Consider the following 27,830-nt stretch of genomic DNA (forward strand, 5'->3'; position numbering starts at 1 on the left):
CTTGGCTAAGATAGAGTCTGCTGGGTTTTTTCACCAGAAAGTCACCATTTTCCCCTTTCTGCATTCTATCTGTGGGAAGCAAGTCAGTCGAGCCCCTACTCAAAGGGAGGAGAATTAAGCTCCATTTCCTGGAGGGGGATTATCTACATAGATTACTTAGAATTCTTCTGAGAGACAGACTTGTTTCTTGTCCTCAGATATTTATTTATTCAATCATTTATTTATATCAGTATGTCCTCATATATATTTATTTTATTCTGTGTGTTAGAATCCAGTACTATCGTTGTTTATTTTGTTGTGCGATTGTCTCAGTTTAGGCCATCGGGGGTTTTCTCAGTTTGGTTCCTGTGTCTCTTCGACATGTGCCTCCCCCACCCTCAGCATTTCCTTATTCTTTGGCACCAACAAGATACCCCAAGCTCATTTTGCATTTTCCCTGACTCAGTTCTGCAATCAGCTTATTTTCTAAGGAGTCCTGGTTTCTTTTACTGGAGAATGAAATGGTATTAGAAGCAAGTCTGTGTATTGAGAATGCCCATAGCTACTGGAGTGCCACTGTTTCTAGGTAGATGGACAGATTTATATTAATGTCTCCAACTCTAATCCAGTGTCACAGAGTTCAATTCTAGTCTTTCTCTTTTGCTTGTTTTTAACTTCTCTCTCTGACAGTGTGAAATCTGGCTCCCATTATCTGCAATTTTTTTCTTCATTTGTTTAATGCTAGTTTACATGTAGTTTCAGAATTGCTAACTCTTACCCCAGGGAGAAGGGAATTCACCAACTGAAGTACAGTTTTTATATACAGATTGTTTTGTCTTTAGACTTTAGATATTCAGTCAAAACACTGTTTTCTAAAGTTACCTGGATCCGCATCTCTTTTCCCACGCCTTCAGTGAGGTTATGTTATACGTTTGTAATACAGTTAGGTCTTTTTCTCACAGACTAAATTCTATCCTGGTATTCCCCAACATCCTGGATGATTTTTTTAAAGTTTGCATACAATGAAGTTCCCCCGTTGTGGTGTACGGGTCTACAGATTTTGACAAATTCATGAAGCCATGTTTCTACTACCCCAGTATCATAGCGAACAGTTCCAATGACCTAAAATAAAATAGAATGTATGTGGTTCCTTTGTAGTCAATTTCTCCTCTAACCCTTGACAATCACTGAACTGTTTTCCATCCCTATAAATTTTGCCTTTTCCATAATGTCGTATATATGGAATTATATATAATACGTATATATAATAGTAATCTTTTGGGTCTGCCTTCTTTTATTTAGCAAAATGCATTTAAGATTCATCCTCATTGTTGCGGGAATCAAATAGCTCATTCCTTTCATTGCTGAGTAGTATTCCATTGTATGGATAGATCATAGTTTTTTAATATATTTGCCTGCTGAAGGTCATCTTTGTTGCTTCCAGTTTTCATTGATTATGAATAAGGCTGCTATAAACATGGGTTAGCTTGTTTTTGTGTGAATGTAAGTTTTTTATTCACTTGAATAAATACATAGGAGTGTAATTGTCGGTTTATGTGATAAGTCCATGTTTAATTTTATGAGAAACTGACTAACTGTTTTCCAAAGTGACTGTACCATTTGTATTTCCACCAGTGATAAATTGGAGTTCTTACAGTTCTGTGTCTTCATCTTTTGGTTTCATCTAATTGATTTTAGCAATTCTAATTAGTGAGAAGTGATATCTAATTGTGGTTTTATTTACTCTTTCCTGGTGACAATGATATTGATCATCTTTTCATATGCTTGTCATTTGTATATCTTCTTTGAAATGTCTGCTTAAATCATTTGCCCTTTTTTTAATTGGGTTATATGCTTGCTTATAGTTGAATTCTAAGAGTCCTTTATATATTCTGAATACAAGGCTTTCATCTCATCAGACATTGATTTGTAAATATTTCTTCCAATCTGTAGCTAATCGTTTCATTCCCTTAACAGTGTCTTTCAAAGAGCAAAAGTTTTCAATTTTGATCAAATCCAACTAATCAGTTTTTTTTTCTTCCTTTCATGGATTGTGCTTTGGATGTTATATCTAAAATTTCATTGCCAAACCCAAGGTCCTGCAGATTTTTTATATTTAACTTAAAGAATTTCATCGTTTCACACTTTTTACATTTAGGCTTTTGATCCATCTTGAATTAATTTTTGTATGAGATATAAGGTATGTATTCTTCAATATGCCTTATGACTTGTTTTATTTTTGTTGTTTTCGTTGTTTTGCACATAGACAGTCTTATTTTAGTACCATTTGTTAAATGGAACATCATCTTTCCATTGAATTTAATTTGCATCTTTATAAAAAGCTACTTGACTACATATTTGTAACACTATTTCTAGGCTCTCTATTTTGTTACACTGTCCTATGTGTCTGTTTCCACCAATATCATCCTGTCTTGATTACTACAGCTTTATATTAAGTTCTAAAATCAAGCAATATGAGTCCTTCAATTTTGTTATTCTTCTGAATAGTTTTGCCTACTCTAGTCCCTTTGCCTTTTCATATAAGTTTTAGGACCCTCTTATTGATATTTTCTAAACAATTTTTCTGGGAGTTTAAATGGGATTCCACTAAATCTATGTATTAAATCTTAATAATATTGACTCTTCAAATTCATGAATATGGTGTATCTTTTTCATTTACTCAGGTCTTCTTTAATTTTCCATCTGTCTTATAGTTGTCAGTATATATATCCTGCACATATTTTGTTAGGTTTAAATTTAAGTACTTCATTTGCATTTGTGTACTACTGTAAATGGATTTTTTTTATTTCAAACTCTTATTTTCTATTCCTAGTATATAAGATTGTAAATGGCTTTTGTATATTTACGTCATATCTGAAAACTTGCTAAGCAAGCATTTTTGAAAAAGAAAAAGACAATCCGTCTCTATTTTCTCACTGGTAAGATCCCTATTTCAAAGCATTTTGAAAAAGATGTTTGAGGGAAAAACCTATACATTTTCTCATATTATAGACTGTTCACAAGAAGTCCACTAATGGCTTCTAAAGATAAAAAAGACCCTCAAGCAGCTTGAAATAACGAAAGTTGCAATTGAAACTCTGCTGAAAAATTATGTTTCATCTCTAATATTGAGAAATATTGAAACATTTGATAACACAGTGTGCTATCTTCCTGATACAAGCCCATGTGAAAGGCAATTTGGCAAATATCTAGCAAAATTACAAAATTATACCCTTTGATCCAGCAAGATATTCTTGTAAAGTTACAAATGACATATGTACAAAATTACTGGTTGTAATATGTTTACAATAGAAGAATAAAATAAGTGTGCATCAATATGAAATTGGCTAAGTATGCTATGCTGTATCTGTATAATGCAATACTATATGAACTTCAAAATAGATTTTGACAAAACCTTTGCATTATTGGCAGATGGAATTTAAGAAAATATAACGATTAGTTAGGTGCAGCCAACAATAAACTTCTACTTAGATCTACATATTCCAATGAGAATTCATTTCAAATGTGTCACTAAATCCAAACATTGAAATAAATAGACCTTGAAAACAGCTCTTTATTGATTCACAAAGTGTTAAGCCAAATTTTTCAAAAATAATAAAATCATGTTATTACAAAAATATTTTATTAATAATAATTTGACTATAGAAAAGAAATGTGCTGTTAATAAATTTTTAATGTTAATTTCACCTCTGTCATTAATTTTCAAATTTTAGTTTTATGTATGTTGATAATTTATGTAGCATATTAGTACTGAGGTACAGAAGTATGATTTATAACTTAATGTACATCTAAAGAGGATACATGCTTAACTTTCTTTATTAATGGAATTTGTGATAAAATTTGCAGACTGTTGCCTCAGAGAACAGCTCTCACTTGGACAGGAGGCCCTGGCCAAGTTGTGTAATGAGGAGGGTTGTTGAGGGGAAAAGACAAAAAACAAGAGGTATTAAGCCCCAGAAGACAGTTATCACCTGCCTCAGAACACAAGCATGCAGGATGATATAGCTTTTAGTGCCAAGAAGTAGAATTCTAGCATCTCTAGGTGGTGAGAAACAAAGGATTAAGAATTTTTCTTTCTCTAACACTCTAAAGAAAGGTTCTTGAGCTAGGAAAGGATTACTCGCGCCTTGTTAGAATCAGACATGGCTTCAGGGGATGCAGGACCCTCACCTGAGCTGCCTGTCACCCACTAAGTGGAGCAGTGTTTCTTCCACAGACTCAACTGAGAAGTCAGCCTCTGGGGCGGGCACCAGGAATCGGCCTTTTCAGTAAGACCTAAATTACTCTTATGAAGCCAACTGTCTCTGAGAACCAGCAATGGCAGCTTCTTGAAGGATGTAGAACATGATGCTTGGGGTAATCATTGCTGCGGGTTTTCTTTTGACTTGTTTGAGATCAGTAAAATTCTAAGGCAGGGGATGGAAACGAACTCTATTTGTAAGCTCTGTATCTTTTTTTCTTTTTTCTTTTCTTCGTTTTTTTTTTTAGACAGGGTCTCTCACTCTGCTGCCCAGGCTGGAGTGCAGTGTCACAATCATGGCTCACTATGGCCTCAACCTCCCAGCCTCAAGTGATCCTCCCACCTCAGCCTCCCCAGTAGCTGGGACCACAGACACACACCACTATGCCTGGCTAATTTTTGTATATTTTGTAGAGGCAGGGTCTACCTTTGCTGCCCAGGCTGGTCTCAAACTCCTGGCTTCAAGCAATCTGCTCACCTCAGCCTCCCAAAGTGCTTGGATTACAGGTATCACCCACCGTGCCTGGCCTTAGCTCTGCATCTTAAACTTTGTTTGTCTGTCCCTCACAGCTTAACACAATGCTGTACACCACGGACTGGCATGCTTTCTCTGAAAAGGGCCAGATAATAATAGGTTAGGCTTTGTGGTCTATACAGCCTCAAACACAATTACTCAACTCTGCCACTGTAGTTGGAAATCAGCCACCAAAGATATATTACCAAATGGGTGTAGCTATGTTTCAATAAAACTTTACATACAAAAGCGGGCCTGGTTTGCCCACGCTTGCTATTCACGTTTGTAATGTACATGCCCCTCATGCAATGCAGTTCCTTACTTTATTGCTTAGTCACCTTAAAGCCCTGCTTGTTACTCGGTGCGGTGGCCTTGCTGATGACTACTTATCCCTGTTTTGGGCCTAGCCTTTCAATGCAGGAATCCAGCCCCAGGGAGAGAAACTAATGACTGGAGAAGTTTCCAGGCAAGTGCAGAAAATGACACGGGATGAACATATGTAAGAACATCAAGTTCAGGATCCCGAGTAGTTGTCAGAAATTTCACTTCACCCCATCCCAGCAAGGCTGTTGTATTTGGGGAAGACATTATTTTAAGAGGGGAGGAGATTGTGGAAAATCAGTAGGCAGCAGGAGACAGCTCTCTTGATCCTACTCCCATTTCAGATGATTCCGCAGGGGTCTCTTTATTGCCCCTCTGCTCCCCCAGGTGATTTCCTCCTTTCGTGAGGCATCGTCATCTATCCCTCTTGCTCCCCAGTCAGGCGCCAGACTTTTAGGAGGCCCCCCGGAGCACTGGTGGTGAAGCTTAGCAAAGCAATGCATTTGCAATCTAAGATAAAACACTCATATTTTGGGCTGGGCATGGTGGCTCACACCTATTATCCCAGCACTTTGGAAGGCCGAGGTGGGCAGATCACAAGGTCAGGAGTTTGAAACGAGCCTGACCAACAATGTGAAACCTCATCTATACTAGAAACACAAAAATTAGCCAGGTGTGGTGGTGGGCGCCTGTAATCCCAGCTACTCAGGAGGCTGAGGCAGGAGAATCGCTTGAACCTGGGAGGCAGAGTTTGGAGTGAGCCCAGATGGCGCCACTGCACTCCAGCCTGGACAACAGAGTGAGACTCCATCTCAAAAAATAAATAAATAAATAAATAAATAAATAAATAAATAAATAAAAGCACTGATACTTTGGAAGCAAAGCTCCCACATTTGGAACTGAATCAAGAAAAGAAAATGAAAGAGTAGGTGCTTAATCTTCACTCTTTGATAAACCCCGAAACAATAACCCTTAAAGTTTTCCATACAGGCCCACGTGTCTTTCATCTGTGGCTGAAATGGGCTGTCTGTTTCTACACATCCAGCTGACCCTTGAACAAATGTAGGGGTCATGGGCACCGATGCCTGCTCAGTTGAAAATCTGCATGTAACTTTTGACTCCCCAGAAACTTAACGACTCCATAGCCTACTGCTGACTGGAAGCCTTACTGATAACATAAATAGCCAATAAACGCATATTTTTTATGTTCTATGTCTTCTGTACTGGATTCTTACAATAAAGTAAGCTAGAGAAATGAAATGTTATTCAGAAAAGAATAAGGAAGAGAAGATACATTTACTATTTGTTAAGTGGAAGTGGATCATCATAAAGGGCTTCATCCTGATTGTCTTCACACTGAGCAGGCTGAGGTGGAGGAGGAAGAGGAGGGGTTGGTCTTGCTGTCTCGGGGTGGCAGAGGCAGAAGAAAATTCACGTATAAATGGACCCACGCAGTTCAAACCCATGTTGTTCAAGGGTCAGCAGTATAGGGAATGTTTCACCCTTGTATTCTATTTTTTATTCATAGAATTAAAATAGACATCCTAAAAATGCCCCCTGTGGTTTTCACCTGGATGTGTATTAAGGAGGGTTAATTTTTTCACTTACTTAACCCTGAGAACACAGTATTGACTTGAAAGTTACTGCATGGAAAAGCATTAAGGAGACAGCCTGCAGTCGCATTCCTTCCCTGGACTGTAGAGTGGCCGATTTTCCCTGATGGTGGCACTGAATGACCAAAGTGACAGGCAGCATCTAGGCAGGGCTGTGCACAGTCACCGCTGCGGGATTTCGAAGTTCCTGAATCAAGATCATTTGACCCATTCTCCGGCTCTTTGGCAGGTTCTGTCTCCGGCAGGCTTTGAGGATGAAGGCTGCGGGCATTCTGACCCTCATTGGCTGCCTGGTCACAGGCGCCGAGTCCAAAATCTACACTCGCTGCAAACTGGCAAAAATATTCTCAAGGGCTGGCCTGGACAATTACTGGGGCTTTAGCCTTGGAAACTGTGAGACTCTTTCTTTCCTGCTCTCTTTCTGTCCTTGACCTTTCCCCTGAGATGTTGAAGGTCCTGGCCACACTCCCTGCTGTGTCTTCCCAACTACTCCTGCTCTGCCCTCACCGCACCCAGGGGTGGCTGCTAGCCTAACTGTGGCTCTCTGGGTCTCCTCTCCTTCCTCCCCTGCCCCTCATTTCCTTATTCCTGGAGTCCTGTCCTTATGACACTAACCAGGGAAGGGGAAAATAATGCCACCTCTGCTGGCATTTTGGGGAGTGGGGGGACCTGACTTTTGGTCTAGATTAGGCTCAGCCCCTGACTGGGTGTGCAGCTTCAAGGTGTGCCATCCCAGCCCCCGATGTGCCCCTCATGTGCTCCCTGGGTGCATGCCCGCCCTGCCCTGCCCAAGGTGTATTGGGAGGAAGCAGTTAGGTAACAGGGATGAGGAAACTCGCCCTCAGACCAAGCTTAGAGCAAAAGATGGCACCTCCTCTGCTGGCGTTTCTGGCTTTCCCCCCTCCAGGGATCTGCATGGCGTATTATGAGAGCGGCTACAACACCACGGCCCAGACGGTCCTGGATGACGGCAGCATCGACTACGGCATCTTCCAGATCAACAGCTTTGCTTGGTGCAGACGCGGAAAGCTGAAGGAGAACAACCACTGCCATGTCGCCTGCTCAGGTGAGGCTCTGACTTTCCAGTGATGCCATCCTCAGGACCAGGTGAGAAAGCCGACAATGGGATCACCAACCATGTCTTGCTTTAACTAAAATTTGGAGTTCAGGCTTGCAAATAGGTCTGTTCCAGATTGGTAAATTATGCAACAGTTTCCAAGGTGACACTCAGGATCCTGTGGCTGACTTGTCCAAAGATGACTTATTCCTTGTAGGACAGTTTTATGAAGCCCCCACTAAAGCCGGGGGATGGACAAACAACCCTACTGCCCTTTCATGTTAGACATATTTGATGTCTTCAGTAAGAAAAAGGAAGCTGCCTGCCAGCTGCTTTCCATAAGCAATTCGCTCAAAGGATGCAGTTTGTACTTCTTAGTGCAGAATGAGATGAATACACTTTAAGTTTCTTTCTTGTCTTTTCCCTTTTTCTTTTCTTTCTTTCTTTCTTTTTTTTTCTTTTCTTTTCTTTTTTTTTTTTTTAAGACAGGGTCTCACTCTGTTGCCTAGGTTGGAATGCAGTGATGTGATTATAGCTCATTGCAGTCTTGACCTCCAGGCCCCAAGAGATCCTCCCTCCTCTGGGTAGCTAGAACTATAGGCACACGCCCGGCTATTTTGTAATTTTTTTGTAGAGACAGAGTCTGGCTACGGAGTCCCGTTATGGGGTCCCACCTGGGCTGGTCTTGAACTCCTGGCCTAAGGAGATTCTCCTGCCTCGGCCTCTCAGAGTGCTAGAATTATTGGTGTGGGCCAGTATATTTAGCTAGCCACATGTCTTAAACATTAGAAATTAAGCTAGAATTTACTTTCACGTCTTCTACTTTAGTTATTCCAGAAATACATATGAGCACAGCATTGAGGATAACAAAATACATCAGGCATGAATTCTGCTTTACCGAACTTTCATGTGACATGACAAGAAAAGAGAATATGTGCTTACATGAAGTTAAATCATGTAAGGAGGAGTGCGCTGAGTGCCATGGGCTTCAGAGGAAAGTGACAGTATTAAGAAAACCATGGAGCCAGGCACAGTGGCTCATGCCTGTAACCCCAGCACTTTGGGAGGCCAAGGCAGGTGGATAACCTGAGGTCAGGAGTTCAAGACCAGCCTGACCAACACGGTGAAACCCCATCTCTACTAAATAATACAAAAATTAGCTGGGCATGGTGGTGGGTGCCTGTAATCCCAGCTACTCGGGAGGCTGAAGCGGGAGAATTGCTTGAACCCGGGAGGTGGAAGTTGCAGTGAGCCGAGATTGCACCATTGTACTCCAGCTCGGGTGACAGAGAAAGACTCTGTCTCAAAAAAAAAAAAAAAAAAAAAAAGAAAAGAAAAAAGAAAGAAAAAAAGAAAATCATGGAAAATTCTGTAAACACAGTGATATTTGACCCGAGACTTAGAAGATAGGGAAGATTTGGGTAGAGATAGAGAAAAGTTATCCCAGGCCAGGGGAAGAGCAAAAGCAAAGAGGTGCCTGTGGGAAGGTGTGAAGCATGAACAGAGAGTAGGGAGAGGCTTGTTTTTTCTGTAACAAAGTGACATGAAGAGAATCCCAGGAAAGGCAGGTGGAGAGGCTAACGACCATCTGAGTGTGAAAAACCCAGGCTAAGAGGCTTTCACTGATTTCTGCCTGCAAGAGGAAACCAAGAGAGGTCAGTTAATTAAGCATTGCTTCAGCAAGATCAATCTGCAAGCAGGGTGTGGGATAGATTAAAGCAGAGACCATTTAAGTGTCACCGCAGTTATTGAGCTAAGTGCCATAAAAAGACTGAATGATGGTCATGGTTGGTGACATGGAGAAGACTGATGCAAGAGATGCTGAACAGGCAGAGGGCAGAGCTCAGTCAAAGGCATCTTCTCTGTGCTCTCTCTAGAGTGTAAGTCCTTTCAGGGCAGAGAGTTCTGTTTCATTCACTGATGTATCCTCAATGTCTAGAATGGTGCCTGGCCACTGCAGGAGCTCAATAAATGTTTATTGAATAAATGGAGAGAATGAGGAACAAGAGTGAAGTCAGAGAGTCATAAAATATTCTATTGCAAATTCTTTCAGAGCAGAAAATAAACCGTTTTAACTTCTCTTTGCCACATCCAGGAGTCCTCTCCTTATTGAAGGGGGATACATCCCAAGACCCCCAGTTGATGCCTGAAACTGCAGATAATACCTAACCCTGTACATACTATGATTTTTCCTGTACATAGATACCAATGACAAAGTGTAAGTTATAAATTAGGTACAGTAAGATGTTATCAACAATCAATCAATAATGGGATAATTATAACAATATATTGTAATAAAAATATGTAAGCACCTTCTCTGACTCTCAAAATATGTTATATTGATAAAATTAACCAACCACTGCTGAGTGTAAATGAAAACTTGGAAAATGAAACTGCAGATAAGGGGGAACTATTGTACAAGATAATCAGTATATGGGTTTGAATGTTTGAATGACTGAATAATATGTTAATTCAGCCATTCAGTAATTCAGTATATTGTCCCTACCCTAACATTGATAAAGAATGATCACTACCTCCTGAGATAGATCTCCCGATTGTTGGTCAGCCCTTAATTTAGAACACTCCTTTGTTAGGCCAAAATCTGTCTTCTTCTAGCCTTCTGTATCAATCCTGGTTTTTCCTTCTGGGTTTATTCAAAACAAGTTTGCTTTATGTTACACATAAAAACTTATTAACTGTATGCAAATGATTTATAAGTACCTCTCATCTCCGGTTTCTTATCTTCTGAGCTAAAACATTCAGTATATTCACTTTCCATAGGCATGACTTTTGAACCCTTCTCTGTCCCAGTCAATCTTATTAGCATTCCCTAAGAGCTCACCAATGGAGTCTTTCAGTTAAATACGAGGATTAAATGTGTGCATTTACCTCCCATGGTGGGCTGAGTCCCCAACTTCCAAATATCCACTCTCTAATCTCTGAAATCTCTCACTCTGTTACCTTACAAGGCAAAAGGAACTTTGCAGATGTGTGGAAGGATTGAGATCAGGCAGGGGAGATTATCCGGGACAATGTGGGTGGAACCAGTCTAATCTCATGAGTCTTTAAAAGCAGAGAATCTTGCCCAGCTGTGGTCAGAGAGAGCTCCAATGATAGAAGAAGAAAGAGAGATTCAAAGTGTGAGAGGGACTTCACCCATCATTGCTGGCATGAGTCAAGGGGTGTGAGTGGTCCCTAGAAGCTGGGAATGGCCGTCAGGTGACAACCTGCAAGCAACAGGGATCTCAGTCCAACACCCACAAGGAACTGAACTCTGCCAAAACTCAAGTGAGCAAGGAAATGGATCTTCCTGCAGAGCGTCCAGAAAGGAAAACAGACCTGTCAGCACTTTGACTTCAGCCCTGTGAATCCCCTGGCACTCTTCCAGCCATCGGAACTGTAAGGAAATTTTGCAGTGTTCAAGCCACAATGTTTGTGGTAATTTGTTAGGGCAGCAATAGAAACCCAGTACCCCTCTCCTCCCTCTTGGTGTCCTACCAAATTAATACCAAAGGGATTCGAGAATCAATAAGATACAAAGATAAATCCACATATGCAAGATAAATGGAAGAGGAAACAATACCAAAACATTTAGAAGCTGGAAAGCAGGAGGCAAGTGGTGACTAACTTAGTGATTAAAGACATCTGAATCCTAAATCAGCAGAGAGAAAGCTGAGAAGCAAACATAGAACCAACAACAACAACAACAACAAAAAGCTCTGAAATCAGTAGCATTAGCTACTTCTGGAAGTTAGAATGAAGACAGATTACAAACAGGAAGACACATTTAAAGTTCACTTAAGGAGTAGTTAGAACATCCAGTCCCTTCCTGAAACATTCACCTACTGACTGCCCCTCACTCACCCTGGCAGAATACTGGGACTTTTTCCTCTAGACGAGTAAAGTAGAAAACCTCTCAACTGAGACCTCAACAATCTTTGAGGTTGAGAGCTCCAGACCACAGACATGGGAGATTAAGTTATAGTTTCTATAGTTCCAACCACCATCTCCACTCAGACCCCACAATGATGGCAGCCAGGCCAGACTCTCCAGATGAGAAGATTTTCTTCTAGGGATCTGGCCAAATTGAAAGGAAATTACTAATGACTCTGAGTGGGACTCCCCAGTGAACAAGACTGGTCAAACCTCCCTGCAGTGAGATCCACAGTTGAAAATCCCTACCTCTGAGCACAGGGCTCTGCCAGCCTTTAGTGCCCCTCTCTTAAATAGTTGCAGAGAGCCAAGGCTCACCAGACTTCAGAGGAGTAGCAGTGACATGAAAAAAAATGAAACAAAAACCAAACAGAGAAAACATTTTGAAAGCAGAGTTTATGCAAGGAAATGAAACTTCAAATTCAGAAAACTATCATTAATATCTTCAGATAGATAAGAGAGGATGCTTGGATGAAACAAAGCAAGATGCTTTTTTTGACAAAAAAAAGAGAGAAAAAGGAAACATTCAGAGAACCAAATAAAGAACCTTTGGAAATTAACAATATGATACAGAAATGGAAAACTCAGTAAAGTAGTTAGAAGATAACATTGAAGAAATCTCTCTAAAAGCAGAGTGAAAAAAAGAGATGAGTGAAAAATAGGAGAAATAAGAATGATAAAATAAATGGATATAAAAATACTTTTTAGCAGGAGAGAAGAGAAACAATAGATAGCACACAACCTTTATAAAACATTTCCAGAACTAAAGAGCATGTGATTTCAATTTGTAAGGTTCATCACATGACCAGTACAGCAGTCACTCCTTGTCTATGGTTTTGCTTTCCATAGTTTCAGTTACTCATGGTCAACTGTGACTCAAAAGTATTAAATAGAAAATTCCAGAAATAAACAATTCATAACTTTAAAATTGCATGCCATTCTGAGTAGTGTGATGAAATCTTGCACCATTCTGCTTTGTCTCATACTGGATATAAATTATTCCTTTGTCCAGCATATCCACATTGTATACACTACGGTCCCATTAGTTACTTGGTAGCTGTCTCAGTTATCTGCCTTAAAAACATAGTATATGTAGAATTTGGTACTATTCACCATTTCAGAAATCTACTGGGAGTCTTGGAATGTATCCCCCTTGGATAAAGTGATTATTGTACGCTCACACTCAGGAACATCCTCATACAATTTCGGAACACGATAGAAAAACAGAATATACAACAGGCTTCCATTTGAAAATAAAAGTTCCATACAAAAAATCAAGCATCAGAGTGACATCAGACTTCTCAACCACAACACTGGAAGCTAGAAGAAAATGGAAAAAGTCTTCAAAATTCTTAGGGAAAACCATTTCCAATATAAAATTCTGTGCTACCAAATTATCAGTACATTTTGAGCATAGAATGAGTACACTTTCTGAGAACCAAGTTGTTAAATTCTTTACCTCCTGTATCATAAAGAATCCTGGCTGGAAGACAGAACAAACACAAACTGGGTAATTGGAGGAGAATATTAATAAAGACTCTACTTACAAAAATCTGATCAAATCATAGAAAAAACAGGGCAATAGTGAAGTAAGGGATTAGGAATCACAGGCAATTACCACCCCCTTGCCCAATGAGGAATGGAAAGAGAACTATGACCAGCACCGAGGTACAAGGGGTCTGCAGGGAGAGGACAACCTTCTAGGATCTGAGACCTTCCTTCAAGGGACGTGACTTGTGCTGAGTGACCTGACAGAAAGAAAGCTGGAAGATATTATATGTATATCCCAACCTCAGTGTCCCTCCTCTGTCCCTTCCCTGCTGATGCCTACTCTTATTTAAACCCCTTCAGAAGTCAGAGGACATGGGAGACCATTGACGGCAACTGTGTGCATTGGCCTCTGAGTGCACAGAGCATGGTGGAGAAGGGTAGAGAGTGGATCCGTCAGGGCAAAGATGACATATTCAGCTCACCTCCCATGTACCCTCTCTCACAAAACCATAGGAAAACATGCTTCACAAAAAGGATAAACTAAAACAATAAAGAGGAAGACATGGTTCAGGAAACAAGGGACTCAATAAGGGAGAAAGGCAAGAGGAATGCCCAGCCTGATTGTGAAGGATGATCCCAGGATGAGCTTTTATTATAGATTTCTAGTTACACCTCATTATGGTCAGAGAATATGGTCTATATCAGCCATCCCCAACCTTTTTGGCACCAGGGACCAGTTTGCAGAAGACCAATTTTCCATGAACCAGAGGGAGGAGGATGGTTTCAGGATGATTCAAGCACATTACACTTATTGTCCACTTTATTTCTATTATCATTACATTGTAATATATAAGAAATAATTATACAACTCACCATAATGTAGAATCAGTGGGAGCCCTGAGCTGATTTTCCTGCAACTGGACAGTCCCATCTGGGGATGATGGAAGACAGTGGTAGATCATCAGGCATTAGGTTCTCATAAGGACTGTGCAACCTAGATCCCTTGCATGCTCAGTTCACAATAGGGTTCGCACTCCTATGAGAATCTAATGCTGCCACTGATCCAACAGGAGGTGAAGCTCAGGTGGTAATGCAACCAATGGCAAGTGGCTGTAAATATAGATGAAGCTTAGCTCACTTGCCTGCCGCTCACCTCCTGCTGTGTGACTTGGTTCCTAACAGACAATGGACTGGTATCCGTCTGTGGTTAGGGGATTGGGGATCCCTGGTCTATATGGTTTCAGACCTCTAATATGTCTTTAATCTTGTTTTACAGCACAGCAAATGTGTCTTATGATGAATATGCATTTGAAAAAAAATGTGTATTTTATATTTGGTGGGTAGATGTTCTATAAGTGACTGTTATTTCCTTTCTGATTTTCTTACTGAGAACTTATTAGACAGATCTTACTAGAACTATCATATAGTGAGAGATAGATATTGAAATTTGCAACTATCGTTTTAGTTTTGTCTATTTCTCCTTTCAGTCTTGTCCATTTTTGAAGCTTTGTTATTAGGCACATATTCATCGAGGACTGTTATGTCTTTGTGGTGAATTGACCCTTTTGTCACTGGAGTCCATGTTTCTCCTTAACTCTGGTACTATTTCTCATCCAGAAATCTACCTTATCTGATAGCAATACAGCCCACTCTCACTTTCTTTGGGGAAGTCTTTGCATAATATGTTTCTTTCCATCCTTTTACTTTTAACCCATCTGTGTCTTTATATTTAAAGTGAATTTCTTATAGATAGCATATAGTTATGTGTTGCTTTTATATCCATTCTGGTAATTACTGCTTTTCAGTAGGAGTGATTAAACCATAAGTCAGCAAATGTTTGCCTAAAAGGCCAAATGGTAAATATTTTAGGCTTTTCAGGTCATATGGTTTTGATTGCAACTACTCAACCATGACAGAGTGTGAATGCAGCCATAGAAAGTATGTAAATGAATGGGACTGGCTGTGTTCCAATAAGGCTTTATTTACAGAAACAGGAGGTTTTCCTGTGGGACATACATTGTGGAACCTTGATTAGATCATTTACATTTAATGTGATTATTGATATGGTTAGTTTTAAATCCCATCTTGCTATTCTGTTTTCTGTTTATGCCATCTATTCTTTGTTCCATTTCTTCTGCTTTCTTTGGAATTAAAAAAAAAAATTATTATTCTCTTTCATTTCCTCCATTGGTTTGTTAGCTATATCTCTATTTTTGTTTTTAGTAGTTACTCTAGGGTTTCCAATAGGCATCATTATCGTATTACATTCTACCCTCAAATAACACACCACTTCATATATAACATATGAGTTTCTTAACAGTATTCTTTAATTTTTCCCATTTCATCCTTTCTGCCATGTTGTCATGCATTTTTCTTTTATATTTATATACCTCACAATCCATTTTTATTATCTTTGCTTTAAACAATTGTCTTTTAAATAAATTTTTAAATGAGAAAAAAGTTCTATAATATTTATTATGTATTTACCATTTCCAATACTCTTCATTCCTTTGGTGGATTTATTTGGGGAAGTAGTCAATTGATATCACTTTCCTTCAGCTGAAAGAACTTTCTTTACCTTCTTTTTGGTTTTGGTTTTGGTTTTTTTAGACTAGAGGTCTACTAGCAAGCATTCTCTCTGCTTTTGTTTGTCTGAAAATATCTCTATTTTATTTTGATTTTGAGGAATATTTTCTTTACATATAAAATTCTGGGCTGACAGTTGTTCTCCTCTCAAGTTGTTGCTGTTTTGAGACAGGGTCTTGCTCTGTCACCCAGGCTGGAGTGCAGTGGCATGATCACAGTTCACTGCAGCCTCAACTTCCTGGGCTCATGTAATCCTCCCACCTTAGCCTCCCGAGTAGCTGGGACCACAGGCACATGCCACTATGCCTGGCTGGTTTTTATTTTATTTTTTGTAGGGATGGGTGATATGGTTTTGCTGTGTCCCCACCGAAATCTCATCTTGAATTGTAACTCCCATAATTCCCATGTGTTGTAGGAGGAACTCGGTGGGAGGTGATTGAATTATGGGGGCAGTTCTTTCCGGCACTCTTCTCTTGATAGTGAATGAGTCTCACAAGATCTGATGGTTTTAAAAACAGGTGTTTCCCTGCACAAGCTCTCTTTTTGCCTGCTGCCATCCATCTAAGACGTGACTTGCTCCTCCTTGCCTACTGCCATGATTGTGAGGCCTCCCCAGCCATGTGGAACTATAAGTCCATTAAACCTCTTTCTTTTGTAAATTGGCCAGTCTCAGGTATGTCTTTATCAGCAGAATGAAAGTGGACTAATATATGGGGTCTCGCCATGTTGCCCAGGCTGATCTCAGACTCCTGGGCTCAAGTGATCCTCAGCCTCCCAAAGTGCTGGGGTTACAGCTGTGAGTCATCATGCTCAGCTTCAAATTGTTAAAGATATTCCATTGCCTTCTGTCTTGCCTTGTGTATGATGGGAAACCAATGATTTTCTTATCTTTGTCCCCTGTATGTAATATGTCTTTTTTATCTAGTCATTTTTAAGATTTTCTCTCTATCACTCATTTTCAGCAATTTGATTATGTGTGATATTTGTGTTTATCTTACTTGGCATTCATTAACATTTTGTATCCCTGAGTTTATAATTTTCATTAAATTTGAAAACATTTCAGTCATTCTTTCTTCTAATATTCTTCTTTTCTCCTTCAAGGATTCTAATGGCACATATGTTAGATCACTGCTGCTGTCACATTTATCACCATGGCTCTTCATGTTTTTAGCCTTTTTCCCTCCCTGTGTTTTATTTTCAGTAGTTTCCATTGTTATGTCTTCAAGTCCACTGTTACTTTTTTTTTTAATGCTAATCTATTAAGCTTATTGATTGGATGTTTCTTTTCAGATACCGTATTTTTTATTTAGTGTTAGGCAAACTTTCGTATCTCTCATTTCATTTTATTCATGTTTTTCTTGAAGTCCTTGATATAAGTAAGCATGTTTATAAGAAGTGATTTAAATTTCTTATCTGCTGTAGAATCAACTGTCATTTCTGGGTCTTGCCCTTGACTGATCTTTCTCCTGGTATGTGCCACATTTCCCTGCCTCTGCACAAGGAATCATTTTTTATTGAATACATACATAGTGTGTGTGTTGATGGCTGTTGTGAGTCCTCGAGTCTTGTCTTCTTAGTTTAAAAGAATTTCAACAAGAGATACACAGCAAAGGAGATGTAGCATAGACTAATTTATTGAAAAAGAAAAAGAATATTTTGTAAGTTAGGTGCAGAATGGACAGTACACCCTGAGAGAAACTTCAGGGCAGGCTGCTCGTAAGGATGAGACATCAAAGGCCGGCACGAGGGATGCTCCCTTTAATGGAGTCTTCCATGATTATTCATAAACGGGTGGGAAGAGGTGTTGCTAGTAAGCATGTTCCGGGTGGTCCTCTTCGTGCATTTGCGCAGTAGCTGTACATGGATGTTCATATGTCGCATGTCTCATTAGCATCTTAAATCTCCACCCAGGTGTGTGTTTTTTATTATTATAATGAGCAAAGCGTGAGTTTGAGGACAGGTAAAGTCAAAATGCGCATGTTCCCTACAGGGGAAATTCCCTTCTGGAGACAGCTTTGTTTGAATGAGCTGGCCTACAGTGTGAATGCTGAGGCTCATCGTGTTGACTGGCCAGTCACCATAGTTGCCGTACCCCGCGGACACAGTTGCTTCCTTGCCTACCTATCCTGCCTCATATGCAACATTGTTGAGTGTCTAGACTATGTGTCTTCCTTTAAAGAGTGTTGAATTCCTTTTCCAACCAGCTAAGTTTATTCTGATCAGCGTAACTCTTAAACTTTGTTAGTGAAGTTCTGGAGTAGTTTTTAGGGTAGGGCTAGTTTAGTCCCACTACCAAGGCATAACTAAGCATCCAGTGTCTCTTTTGAATGTGCTGAGGATTCAGCAAGGTCTGTTCCCTTGGGCTAGTCAGAAATCAAATGTCTTCCAGCCCCGCGAGGTCTGTAATTGCCCTGCTCCCTGGGGTAGTTCTCTGCCTAGCCCTGTGGAAATTTACCTGTGCATACCCAGTTTAGCCTTCAGTCAAAGACTGGGTGGAATCCCTTTGCAGATTTCTGCTGCTCTTCTTCTGGGTAGCTCCTGCCTCCCAGGTATTCTCCACAAAATCTGAGCTGCCTTGGCGTCTGATGTCTGTCTCCTCCTCTTAGATGGCCATCCCCTGCCTGGTTCTACCTCCCTGGTCTGCAGAGCTCCTCTGGGCAGAAAGTCATGGCAGTCACAGGGTTCACTGTGTTTTTCTCTCTCTCAAAGATCATGATCCTGCATTGCCAGTTGTCCATATCCGAAAACAATTTTTCATCTATTTTGTCTAGTCTTCTGGTTGTTTATAGTGGGAAGAGAAATCTGTGACTCCATCGTGGTCATGTTGGACTTTAAATGCAGATTACTAATTTAACATTGTTCAGTTTCATTCCAATTAAGGAAGCCTGGGGCAAAGGTCTATCTGCAAGACAATCTTAGATTCTAAGAAATTAAAGTGTTGGACGGTTCATGGTCAGAGGTAAAAGGACACTCATATCTGTTTTCTTATCGTGAAGAGCATGGGATTTTGGGGGATAGCCTTAAAATAGAAAACAAGATGTTGGTTTTATAACTAACCACCCTCCATGAAAGGCCTCCCTTAGCCTCAGGCCAGAGAGTTTTTTATTAGAACAATGTCATTTTTTCCCACATATTACAGAAGTAGGGACATTTGTCATGGGAAACTGAAAAAAAGTTAGCATTAGGGTGTGTTTACAAGGTACGTGACGTTATATGCATGTACAGCATGGATACACTTCATGATCATTTTCTTCTTCTTTTTTTTTTTTGGTAGAGAAGGGGGTCTCGCCATGTTGCCCAAGCTAGTCTCAAACTCCTGGGCTCAAGCGATCCTCCCATCTTGACCTCCCAAAGTGCTGGGATTACAGGCGTGAGCCACTGCACCTAGCCTGTGACCATTTTCTGAAGCTGGACAGTCTCCTCACTCTCATTCCAAATTGTATTCCTAAAATGCCTTCCTACTTTCCCTAAACTATTTGGACAGAAAATTGATGCTATATTCATATATACAAAGCATACATAAGCACACACGTTCATATACCTACACATATACATACACACAGTGTACAAAATGCCTGATGTGATGACAGTATTTACCCCCAACAGCACAGATTTCATTAAAATAAGAGCATTTGAGGAAAAAATGATTACTAACTCTCTATCTAGTGTAGTCTAGTGCACTTATATTAATTTTATTTTTCATCACCCTGGTATCTGAATTGGCCTTTGTCATCTCACGGGGGAAAGAGATGAACATCGAGGGTGTGTGGCTGCTAGATTTCACTTGGGAGGCAGGAGGATGCCGAGGAGAGACACAGATACTTTGAAGTAGAACTAACATAACTGAAAATAGGACTGAAGCTCTTTTTGTGTAAATTGTTGCTGTTTTCTGTTGGATGTGGAAGAATAAACGATTCTTTGCTGTTCAACATAACCCTTTCTTTATTCATGTTTGACTGGACAGAACTGTCTATTTAAAGTAAATTGAGCAGAAACAATTACTGGCAAGAGTCCTCATTTAAAAAGTGCCATCTGAACTCATTTCTGCCCCTCTGCTGCCCTTCTGTGGCTATTTCTTGTAACAACACCTCAGTGCTCAGGGCTGGGAGGCAGGCGGGAGCTCTTGATTTCCCAGCCCCTACTTTCCCTAACATATTTTCCCAAGCAAATTCAGTCAAGTCCAACTTTCAAAACATCCCAACTGCACAACAAAATGCTATAACAAAGTAGGAGGAGACAAACAACTGTACTCGGTGTCCACTTCCTGGTCCAATATGGCCCCACCGTCCCAGAAATCCTTACAGGGCATCCACAATCAAACTGCCCTGCCCCTAGTACAAAATGTGCTCTTTCTGTACATGCCTGGGATGACCTCCAGTCCCAGAATAATAGAATGTGATCTGCTTCCTCCTCACTATGTATTATATAATCTGTGTCCCTCCAACCTCTAGAGACCGCCCCAAACCCACATCTCCCAGAAAATATGCTAGACCATTTCCAAACACAAACCACAGTGTCTCAGCATTTATCAAGCACCCGAAATAAAGTGTCTCTAAGTAACTTGAACATGTATCAGGTACCAAATGCTTAAATTTGGATAACCTCATAGATAATTACTTGAAAAATTAATAAAGTATATTTTAATTATTAACTTTATTAACATATAGTGTTTTATGAGCAGGAATCTTTGCTTAAGTGACTTCTGTTGGAAGAAGAGATCAGAGGAAAACAGAATTTAAGCCCTCTATCAGAATACAAGCTCATTAACTGGGTGTGTGACCTCGGTTTATGGGGATAAAATGGTACCCACAGAAATGGTTGTTCAGAGAACTGATGGAGATTTTGCGTGAAGAGATTTAACATGTGCCTGACATAGACTAAGATTTCTATAAAGCGTAAGCTAGTAGTAATAGCTATTATTATCTGAAATATTTATATGTCGAGAAGATAGGCAAGAGACTTTTATAAGCTGATATAGCTTTAGTTTTCACTGTAGAATTGTAAACCAAATGCCAGCGAATTTGCATATGTTGTTTCAATTGCTATCTCTTACTGATGATATATTTTGTTAGTTTTTCTCCTGGTTAATAGAATTTTGTTTTAAATAAAAATTAAGTCACGTTCAGAATAAATTTGCTTAAAAGAAATCTGTCACTACCTTTATCTTCTAGTGAAGCCGAACTGAGAAAGCCACAAAATTAGCAACTCAGGGAAATAGCATGCTCGAGGGAAAATTCCACTTCCAACAGAGTTAACAAAATAATCTGGTATTACAATGTTCTACTGAAATGCAACATTTTATGCTAGCATTTTTTACAATTATTTTTTTCTGGTATCAAAAATAGTGCATTTCTACTGTAAACAAATTTTAGAAAATACGCAGCAAAGACTTAAGAGCATTGGTGATCCCACAGTTAAGAGCCAATCCTTCTTAAAGTATTAGTGAATTAATGACTGTCTTTTTTTTCTAAACCAGTGCTGTCTAATAGAAGTTTCCGTGATGATGAAAATGTCTTCCATCTGTGCTGTCAAACATGAGAACCACTAGCCATGAGTGGCTATAAAGTATCTGAAATGTAGCTAGAAAAAATAAGGAACTAAAGTTTTAATTATGTTTAATGTTAATTAATTAAAATTCATAGTTTTTTGAATTTTTCCCAGCTTTAGTGAGGTATAATTGACAAATCAAAATAATATATATTTAAAGTAAATAACATGATAATTTTATTTTTGTATACATTGTGAAATGATTATTACAATCAAGTTTAACAAATCCATCACCTCACATAGTTACCGCTTATGTATGTGTGTGTGTGTGTGTGTGTGTGTGTGTGTGTGTGTGTGTGTGTGAAAGAGATTGAGAGAGAGAGAGAGAGAGAAGAACACTTAAGATTCTGGCTCTGTCACCCAGCCTGGAGTGCGGTGGTGCAATCTCAGCTTACTGCAACTTCTGCCTGCCAGATTCAAGTAATTCTCCTGCCTCTGTCTTCTGAGTAGCTGAGACTACAGGTGCATGCCACCACGCCTGGCTAATTTTTGTATTTTTAGAAGAGATGGGCTTCACCATGCTGGCCAGGTTGGTCTCAAATTCCTGACCTCAAGTGATCCACCTGCCTCGGCCTCCCAAAGTGCTGGGATTACAGACATGAGCCACCGTGCCCGGCTACTCTCAGCAAATTTCAAGTGAACAGTATGGTATAATTAACTATGGTCACCATATTGTACATTAGATCCCCAGACCTTCCTCACCTTATAACTGAAAGTTTAGACCCTTCCATCAGCATCTCCCCATTTTCCTCACCAGATACTGCTCTACTCTCTGCTTTTATGAGTTCAACTTTGATAGATTTTGCATATGAGTGAAATCATGTGGTATTTGTCTTTCTGGGTCTTCTTTCCTTCACTTAGCACAATCTCCTTCAGTTCATTCATGCTGCTGCCAATGTCAGCATTTCCTTCTTTTCCATGACTGAATAATATTCCACTCTCTATATAAACATATTTTTATCCATTCATCGGTCAACAAATATAATTTAAATGTAAATTGTCACATGTTGCTAATGCCTGCCATATTGGCATTAGCCAATACAGCTCTCAATGGATATTTTTATGATATTGGGAACTTAACATTGCATTGGGAGCATTTCCCCCATGTTATAAAACATCCTGGGAAAACATAATTTAAATGGCTCTTTATTTTATTAAATGAAGGTATTATGATTAATTTGAACATCACTGATTATGAGGCAATTGGATTTTTTTCATTTTAACTCTTGTAAATAAAGCTATAGTAAACCACTTTGTAAAGAAATATTTGTCTAGCATCATGACTGTTTCCTTAGGATAGATCTGGAGAGATAAATTATTAGGTGAAAGGATAAACACCTCTTTTAGTCTCTAAACACATGCTGCTATGTTGGTTTCCTAAGACGTTGAATCCATTATACGCCCACGAGCAAGTATCCAGAGAACCTGCCTCTCTGTGCCCTTGTCAACGTCAAGCATTACCCAATTCTCTAAAAAACAAAAACAAAAACAAAACAAAACAAAACAAAACCTTTGAGTAATTGACAAGCAGAAATGAGATCAAGTGGTTTGAGTATTTTTGTCCTTGATTGGTGGTTGTGGTGGTCATGGAGATGGGCCTCCAAGATCCCCTGCTAAGGAAAGACATGCTGCCCCTGCTGCAGTTGTGTGATGAGCAGACAGTACCTGCCACCTGCTTCAGGATTGGCTTCAGGTGCAGGTTGTTCCCTTCCGGGGTGACCCACACCCAGTGACATGTGAGGCAGAGGCATGTGGACCTGGCATGTGGGCCCGACTTGGGCCACTCTGATGGGCAGTGCTCACTCGGGAGCCCATGGCTGGGCTGCCCAAGGAACTGCTGGGTCTGCATCACAAATGGACATCTCTGTCTGCCCATCCTGCTTCCTCCACACCATTCCTTTCATAGGTGTGGATCCCTGAGGAATATCTAGCACCTCAAACCCATCACAGCGTCTGTTCCTGGAGACCCAAATTGCAACAGAAGTGATATTGGACTTTTACATTTTATTTGCCTTTTTCTGTCATGTTTGTGTTGAGAAGGATTCTGAGGCTACTTTTCAGGCAAGCAGGAAAGAATGCGGATATCAAATAATACATTTCAATCAAAAGATTTGTTATGTCTGAAGCAATAGAAAATGTAATAAATGGCCGGGCACAGTGCTGGCTGTAATATCAGCACTTTGGGAGCCAAGGCAGGAGGATCACTTGATCCCCAGAGTTCAAGACCAGCCTGGCCAACATGGTGAAACCTTCTCTCTACAAAAAATACAGATAATAAAAATGGCCGGGCATAGTGGCCCATGCCTGTAGTCCCAGCTACTTGAGAGGCTCAGGTGGGAGGATCACTTAAGCCCAGGAGGTTGAGACTGCAGTGAGCTATAATCATGCCACTGCATTCCAGCCTGGGTGACAGAGTGAGATCCTGTTTCAGAAAAAAGGAAAAGTAATAAAGATAGAGATAGACGTATTTGACTTAAAAAAACTTTTTGCATATGAAAAACACCCTAGACCGAGTGTGATGGCTCACACCTGTAATCCCAGCACTTTGGGAGGCCGAGGTGGGTGGATCACTTGATGTCAGGAGTTTGAGACCAGCCTGGCCAACATGGTGAAACCCCATCTCTAGTAAAAATACAAAAATTAGCCCAGCATGGTGGCACACACCTGTAATTCCAGCTACTGGGGAGGCTGCGGCAGGAGAATTGCTTGAAGCCAGGAGGCAGAGGCTGCAGTGAGCCGAGACTATGCCACTTCACTCCAGCCTGGGTGACAGAATGAGATTCTGTCTCAAAACAAAAACAAAAACAAAACAAAACAAAACAAAAAACCCTGGATAAAAATTTTTTAAGGCACAATATGAAATGACAATAGACAAAGGTTTAATATTTACCTCCAAAGAGATCTTATATGTCAAACTAACCCAAATAGAGAAAACATTGTGCTATCCTGTCTTATGTGCCATTTTTTTTTTCTTAAGACAGAGTCTCACTCTGTTGCCCAGGCTGGAGTGCAGTGGTGTGAACACAGCTCACTGCAGCTTCAACCTCCTGGGCTCAAGTGATCCTCGCACTTCAGGCTCCTGAGTAGTTGGGACTAGAGGTGTACACCATCCCACCTGGCTAATTTTTTACTTTTTGTAGAGATGGGATCTTGCTATGTTGCCCAGGCTGGACTCAAACTCCTGGCCTCAAGTGATCCTCCCACCTCAGCCTCCCAAACTGCTGGTATTACAGGTCTGAGCCACCATGCCTGGCCTGCGCCTATTTCTTTAAGACATAAAAAACATTCTTGCATGGCATCTTCTCTAAACACATTTCCAAAAACCCTTCAGGATTGGGCTCTTCCTCTGAAATGTCAGGTAGTGCAAGATGAAAACGGTCTTAAAACAACAACAAAAAGTTCTTTTTGAAGAAGCTTAATGAAAATGAGATTGTGGCTTTGCAGGCAAAATCATAGTTCTTCCAACCCTCTTGATCCAAAAAGACTGAGAAAAGTGAAGTAAAGTTGAGTTGAGGTCCCTCTCCAACAACAAAGTCTCGCCTAACCCTGATGTCTTCTCTCTTTTACAGCCTTGATCACTGATGACCTCACAGATGCAATTATCTGTGCCAGGAAAATTGTTAAAGAGACACAAGGAATGAACTATTGGTAAGAGTGTTTTCTTGGGAGACTTGTGCTGTCATGGGCAAAACCTAGTGTGTGTATTTATCACAGTTATGGTGGAATTGACAAACTCACCTCCGCAGAGTGGTCCAACCAATGGAAGGAGACCTTGTCTATATTCTCCTCCATCAGTGTGTGGGTGTTCAGTGAACATAGTAGTACATAGAAAGGGAGAGGAGACTTGGGATTGGGTTAAGATAATTTGCAATTGCTTTTCATATGAACGTAATCCAAACAATGGAGAAAGGTATTTTCTAAAGTGACTTGGAAAGGGTCAACTGAATCAATTCGAGAGAGGAAAAAAAAAAAAAAGCTTGAGTTTGTTCTAGATTTGGATAAGATTTTGAAGGTTACAGCAACATTTTGCAGGGAAAGAGAATGAGCAGCAGCAAGAGGAAAGTGAGCAGGTCTGTGTCATGGCGACTCAGCAGAAAGCATCCCCAGCATTGAGCCTGGGGCCTTGCATTCGCTGCTGCTGTGTTCTGGTGAACGTTGCCAGCTGGCCCCACTCAGAGAACCCGAATTTTCACAGATGTGGGTATGACATGAAATGGCCCGTCCTTACAAAAGTTGATTGCTTGTTGCTGAAGCTAACAATGGCTAGGAGAAAACCAGGAGACAAAAGTCTGAACTAGGCAAAAGGACAGCATCCTTGAAGCTCAGAAGCAAATGAAACCCAACCCAGGGTTCCGCTGGTGATTTTGGTTAATTTCTGTAGGCTTTGAAACTAAGACGGTTTGGATTGTCATGCTTCTTTCTGCTGCTCCTGCTTCCCTCTCATCCTCAGGCAAGGCTGGAAGAAACATTGTGAGGGCAGAGACCTGTCCGAGTGGAAAAAAGGCTGTGAGGTTTCCTAAACTGGAACTGGACCCAGGATGCTTTGCAGCAACGCCCTAGGATTTGCAGTGAATGTCCAAATGCCTGTGTCATCTTGTCCCGTTTCCTCCCAATATTCCTTCTCAAACTTGGAGAGGGAAAATTAAGCTATACTTTTAAGAAAATAAATATTTCCATTTAAATGTCTTCACTCCGTCTCAGTTCCAATGATGTCATAATAGCATGGTGTTAAGACTTGAAAAATCACCTCCACAATGCTCTAGCCTTGGAAGAAACAAAGCTCCCTTCTTCATTGTAGGGAGTTCTGGTTTCTGTGGCCCTGAAACTGCTGCTCATTCAAAAATAAGACTCCCTCATCTTCAGGGCCATCCTCAGAAACAGGACACATGCAGAAGGGTGAGGTTAGGAACTAGGAGCACCTGAGGGGCCGAATCCCCTTAAGAGTACCCCAGAAGGACCGTCTATGCATGCCCACCCACAAGCCTAGACACCATTTATCTATCTACACGCACGCAAGAGACGCAGAGAGATAGGGCAACTGAGATTCACTGTTTGATATTGAAATTCTCATAAAAGTTCTCAGTTGCATTTTCTGTATTTTGTATTCTGCATTTTCCAAGTTTTTCCTGACATATTTTGCTATTAAAGAAAAACATCACCAGGCACGGTGGCTCACGTGTGTAATCCCAGCACTTTGGGAGGCCAAAGTGGGTGGATCACTTGAAGTCAGAAGTTTGTGACCAGCCTGACCAACATGGAGAAACCCCGTCTCTACTAAAAATACAAAAATTAGCCAGGCGTGGTGGTGCGTGCCTGTAATGCCAGCTACTCGGGAGGCTGAGGTGGGAGGTGGAGGTTACAGTGAGCCGAGATCATGCCGCTGTACTCCAGCCTGGGTGACAGACCAAGACTCTGTCAAGAAAGGGAAGGGGAAGGGGGAGGGAACGTTTTTTTTCCGGAGTAAAAAATAAGACCCCTGGCCAGGCACAGTGGCTCACGCTTGTAATCTCAACAATCTGGGAAGCCAAGGTAGGAGGACTGTTTAAGGCCAGGAGTTCAAGGCAAGTCTGGGCAACATAGCAAGACCCTGTCTCTACAGCATTTTTTTTGTTTTGTTTTAGTTGCAGCTTTTATGCCTAAATCCTGCTGGAAATTCTAATGGGTCCAAATAGATAAAATTGTAGCTCTTACCCCTGACATCAAGAGAGTTCCCCATGTTATTCCACTTCTGCTTAAATCAAGCTTGTCAAACCCATGGCCTATGAGCTGCATGTGGCCCAGGATGGCTTTGAATGTGGCCCAACACAAATTTGTAAACTTTATTAGAGCATTATGAGATTTTTTTTTTGTGATTTCTCTTTTAAGCTCATCAGCTATGGTTAGTGTATTTTATGTGTGGCCCAAGACAATTCTTCTTCCAATGTGGCCCAGGGAAGCCAAAAGATGGGACACCCCTGATTTAAATTAAATCTATCCAATTCAAAAAGCCATGCTTACAACCCCATGACAAAGTTGTTTTCAACCTTAGACGTGCAGATTTTATTCGTATGGCTAGGAACTTGGTGACCCTCTGATGGAAGTCTGGTGACATGGCAGTGAGCTGAGCATCTCAGACCCCAAAGCGATATTCCCAGGATGCCTTCTGCTCCGCACAGGGATGGCACCCCCTCCTGGCTCCCAGGGCGGGGTGGTTCTGTGGCACCTGCTGGGTTTTCTCTTGCCCATTATCAATCCACATGCCTCTGTTCTGCGGGGGCAGAGCTGGTTGGAGCTGTCTTGTTCTAAATTTAGGTGAAGGTAGTAGGCTCATGTTGAATGCAATTTGACCTGGAAAATGCCTTCAATTGATGTTTGTTGGAGAATTGGTTATGCCAACAAGTAAGTTTCCCACTTAGAAGAAAGTCTCCACTGACGAGACTGATGGATACTGTGACAGCGCCTAAATAACCCTTCAATATGCTCTTACTGCCAACTCCCCAGGCCTCAACTGATGGCTCCTTTCCTGCCCACCGGCTTGCCTTGCATGCA

The 27,830-nt window shown here is 40.7% G+C and overlaps 1 protein-coding gene across 1 annotated transcript; it reads left to right on the forward strand.

Annotated features, from left to right (window-relative positions):
* Positions 1-3,957: 3,957 nt before the first annotated feature.
* Positions 3,958-26,063, forward strand: LOC100976701 (lysozyme-like protein 1). Its single transcript, XM_003821441.5, has 5 exons — positions 3,958-4,268; positions 6,918-7,081; positions 7,596-7,754; positions 24,872-24,950; positions 25,753-26,063. The coding sequence occupies exons 1-5, from the start codon at positions 4,156-4,158 to the stop codon at positions 25,820-25,822; spliced, it is 585 nt and encodes a 194-aa protein (XP_003821489.1). The 5' UTR covers positions 3,958-4,155; the 3' UTR covers positions 25,823-26,063.
* The last annotated feature ends 1,767 nt before the right edge of the window (positions 26,064-27,830 follow it).

This window comes from Pan paniscus, chromosome 8 (genome assembly GCF_029289425.2).
Source record: "Pan paniscus chromosome 8, NHGRI_mPanPan1-v2.0_pri, whole genome shotgun sequence".
NCBI lineage: Eukaryota > Metazoa > Chordata > Mammalia > Primates > Hominidae > Pan > Pan paniscus.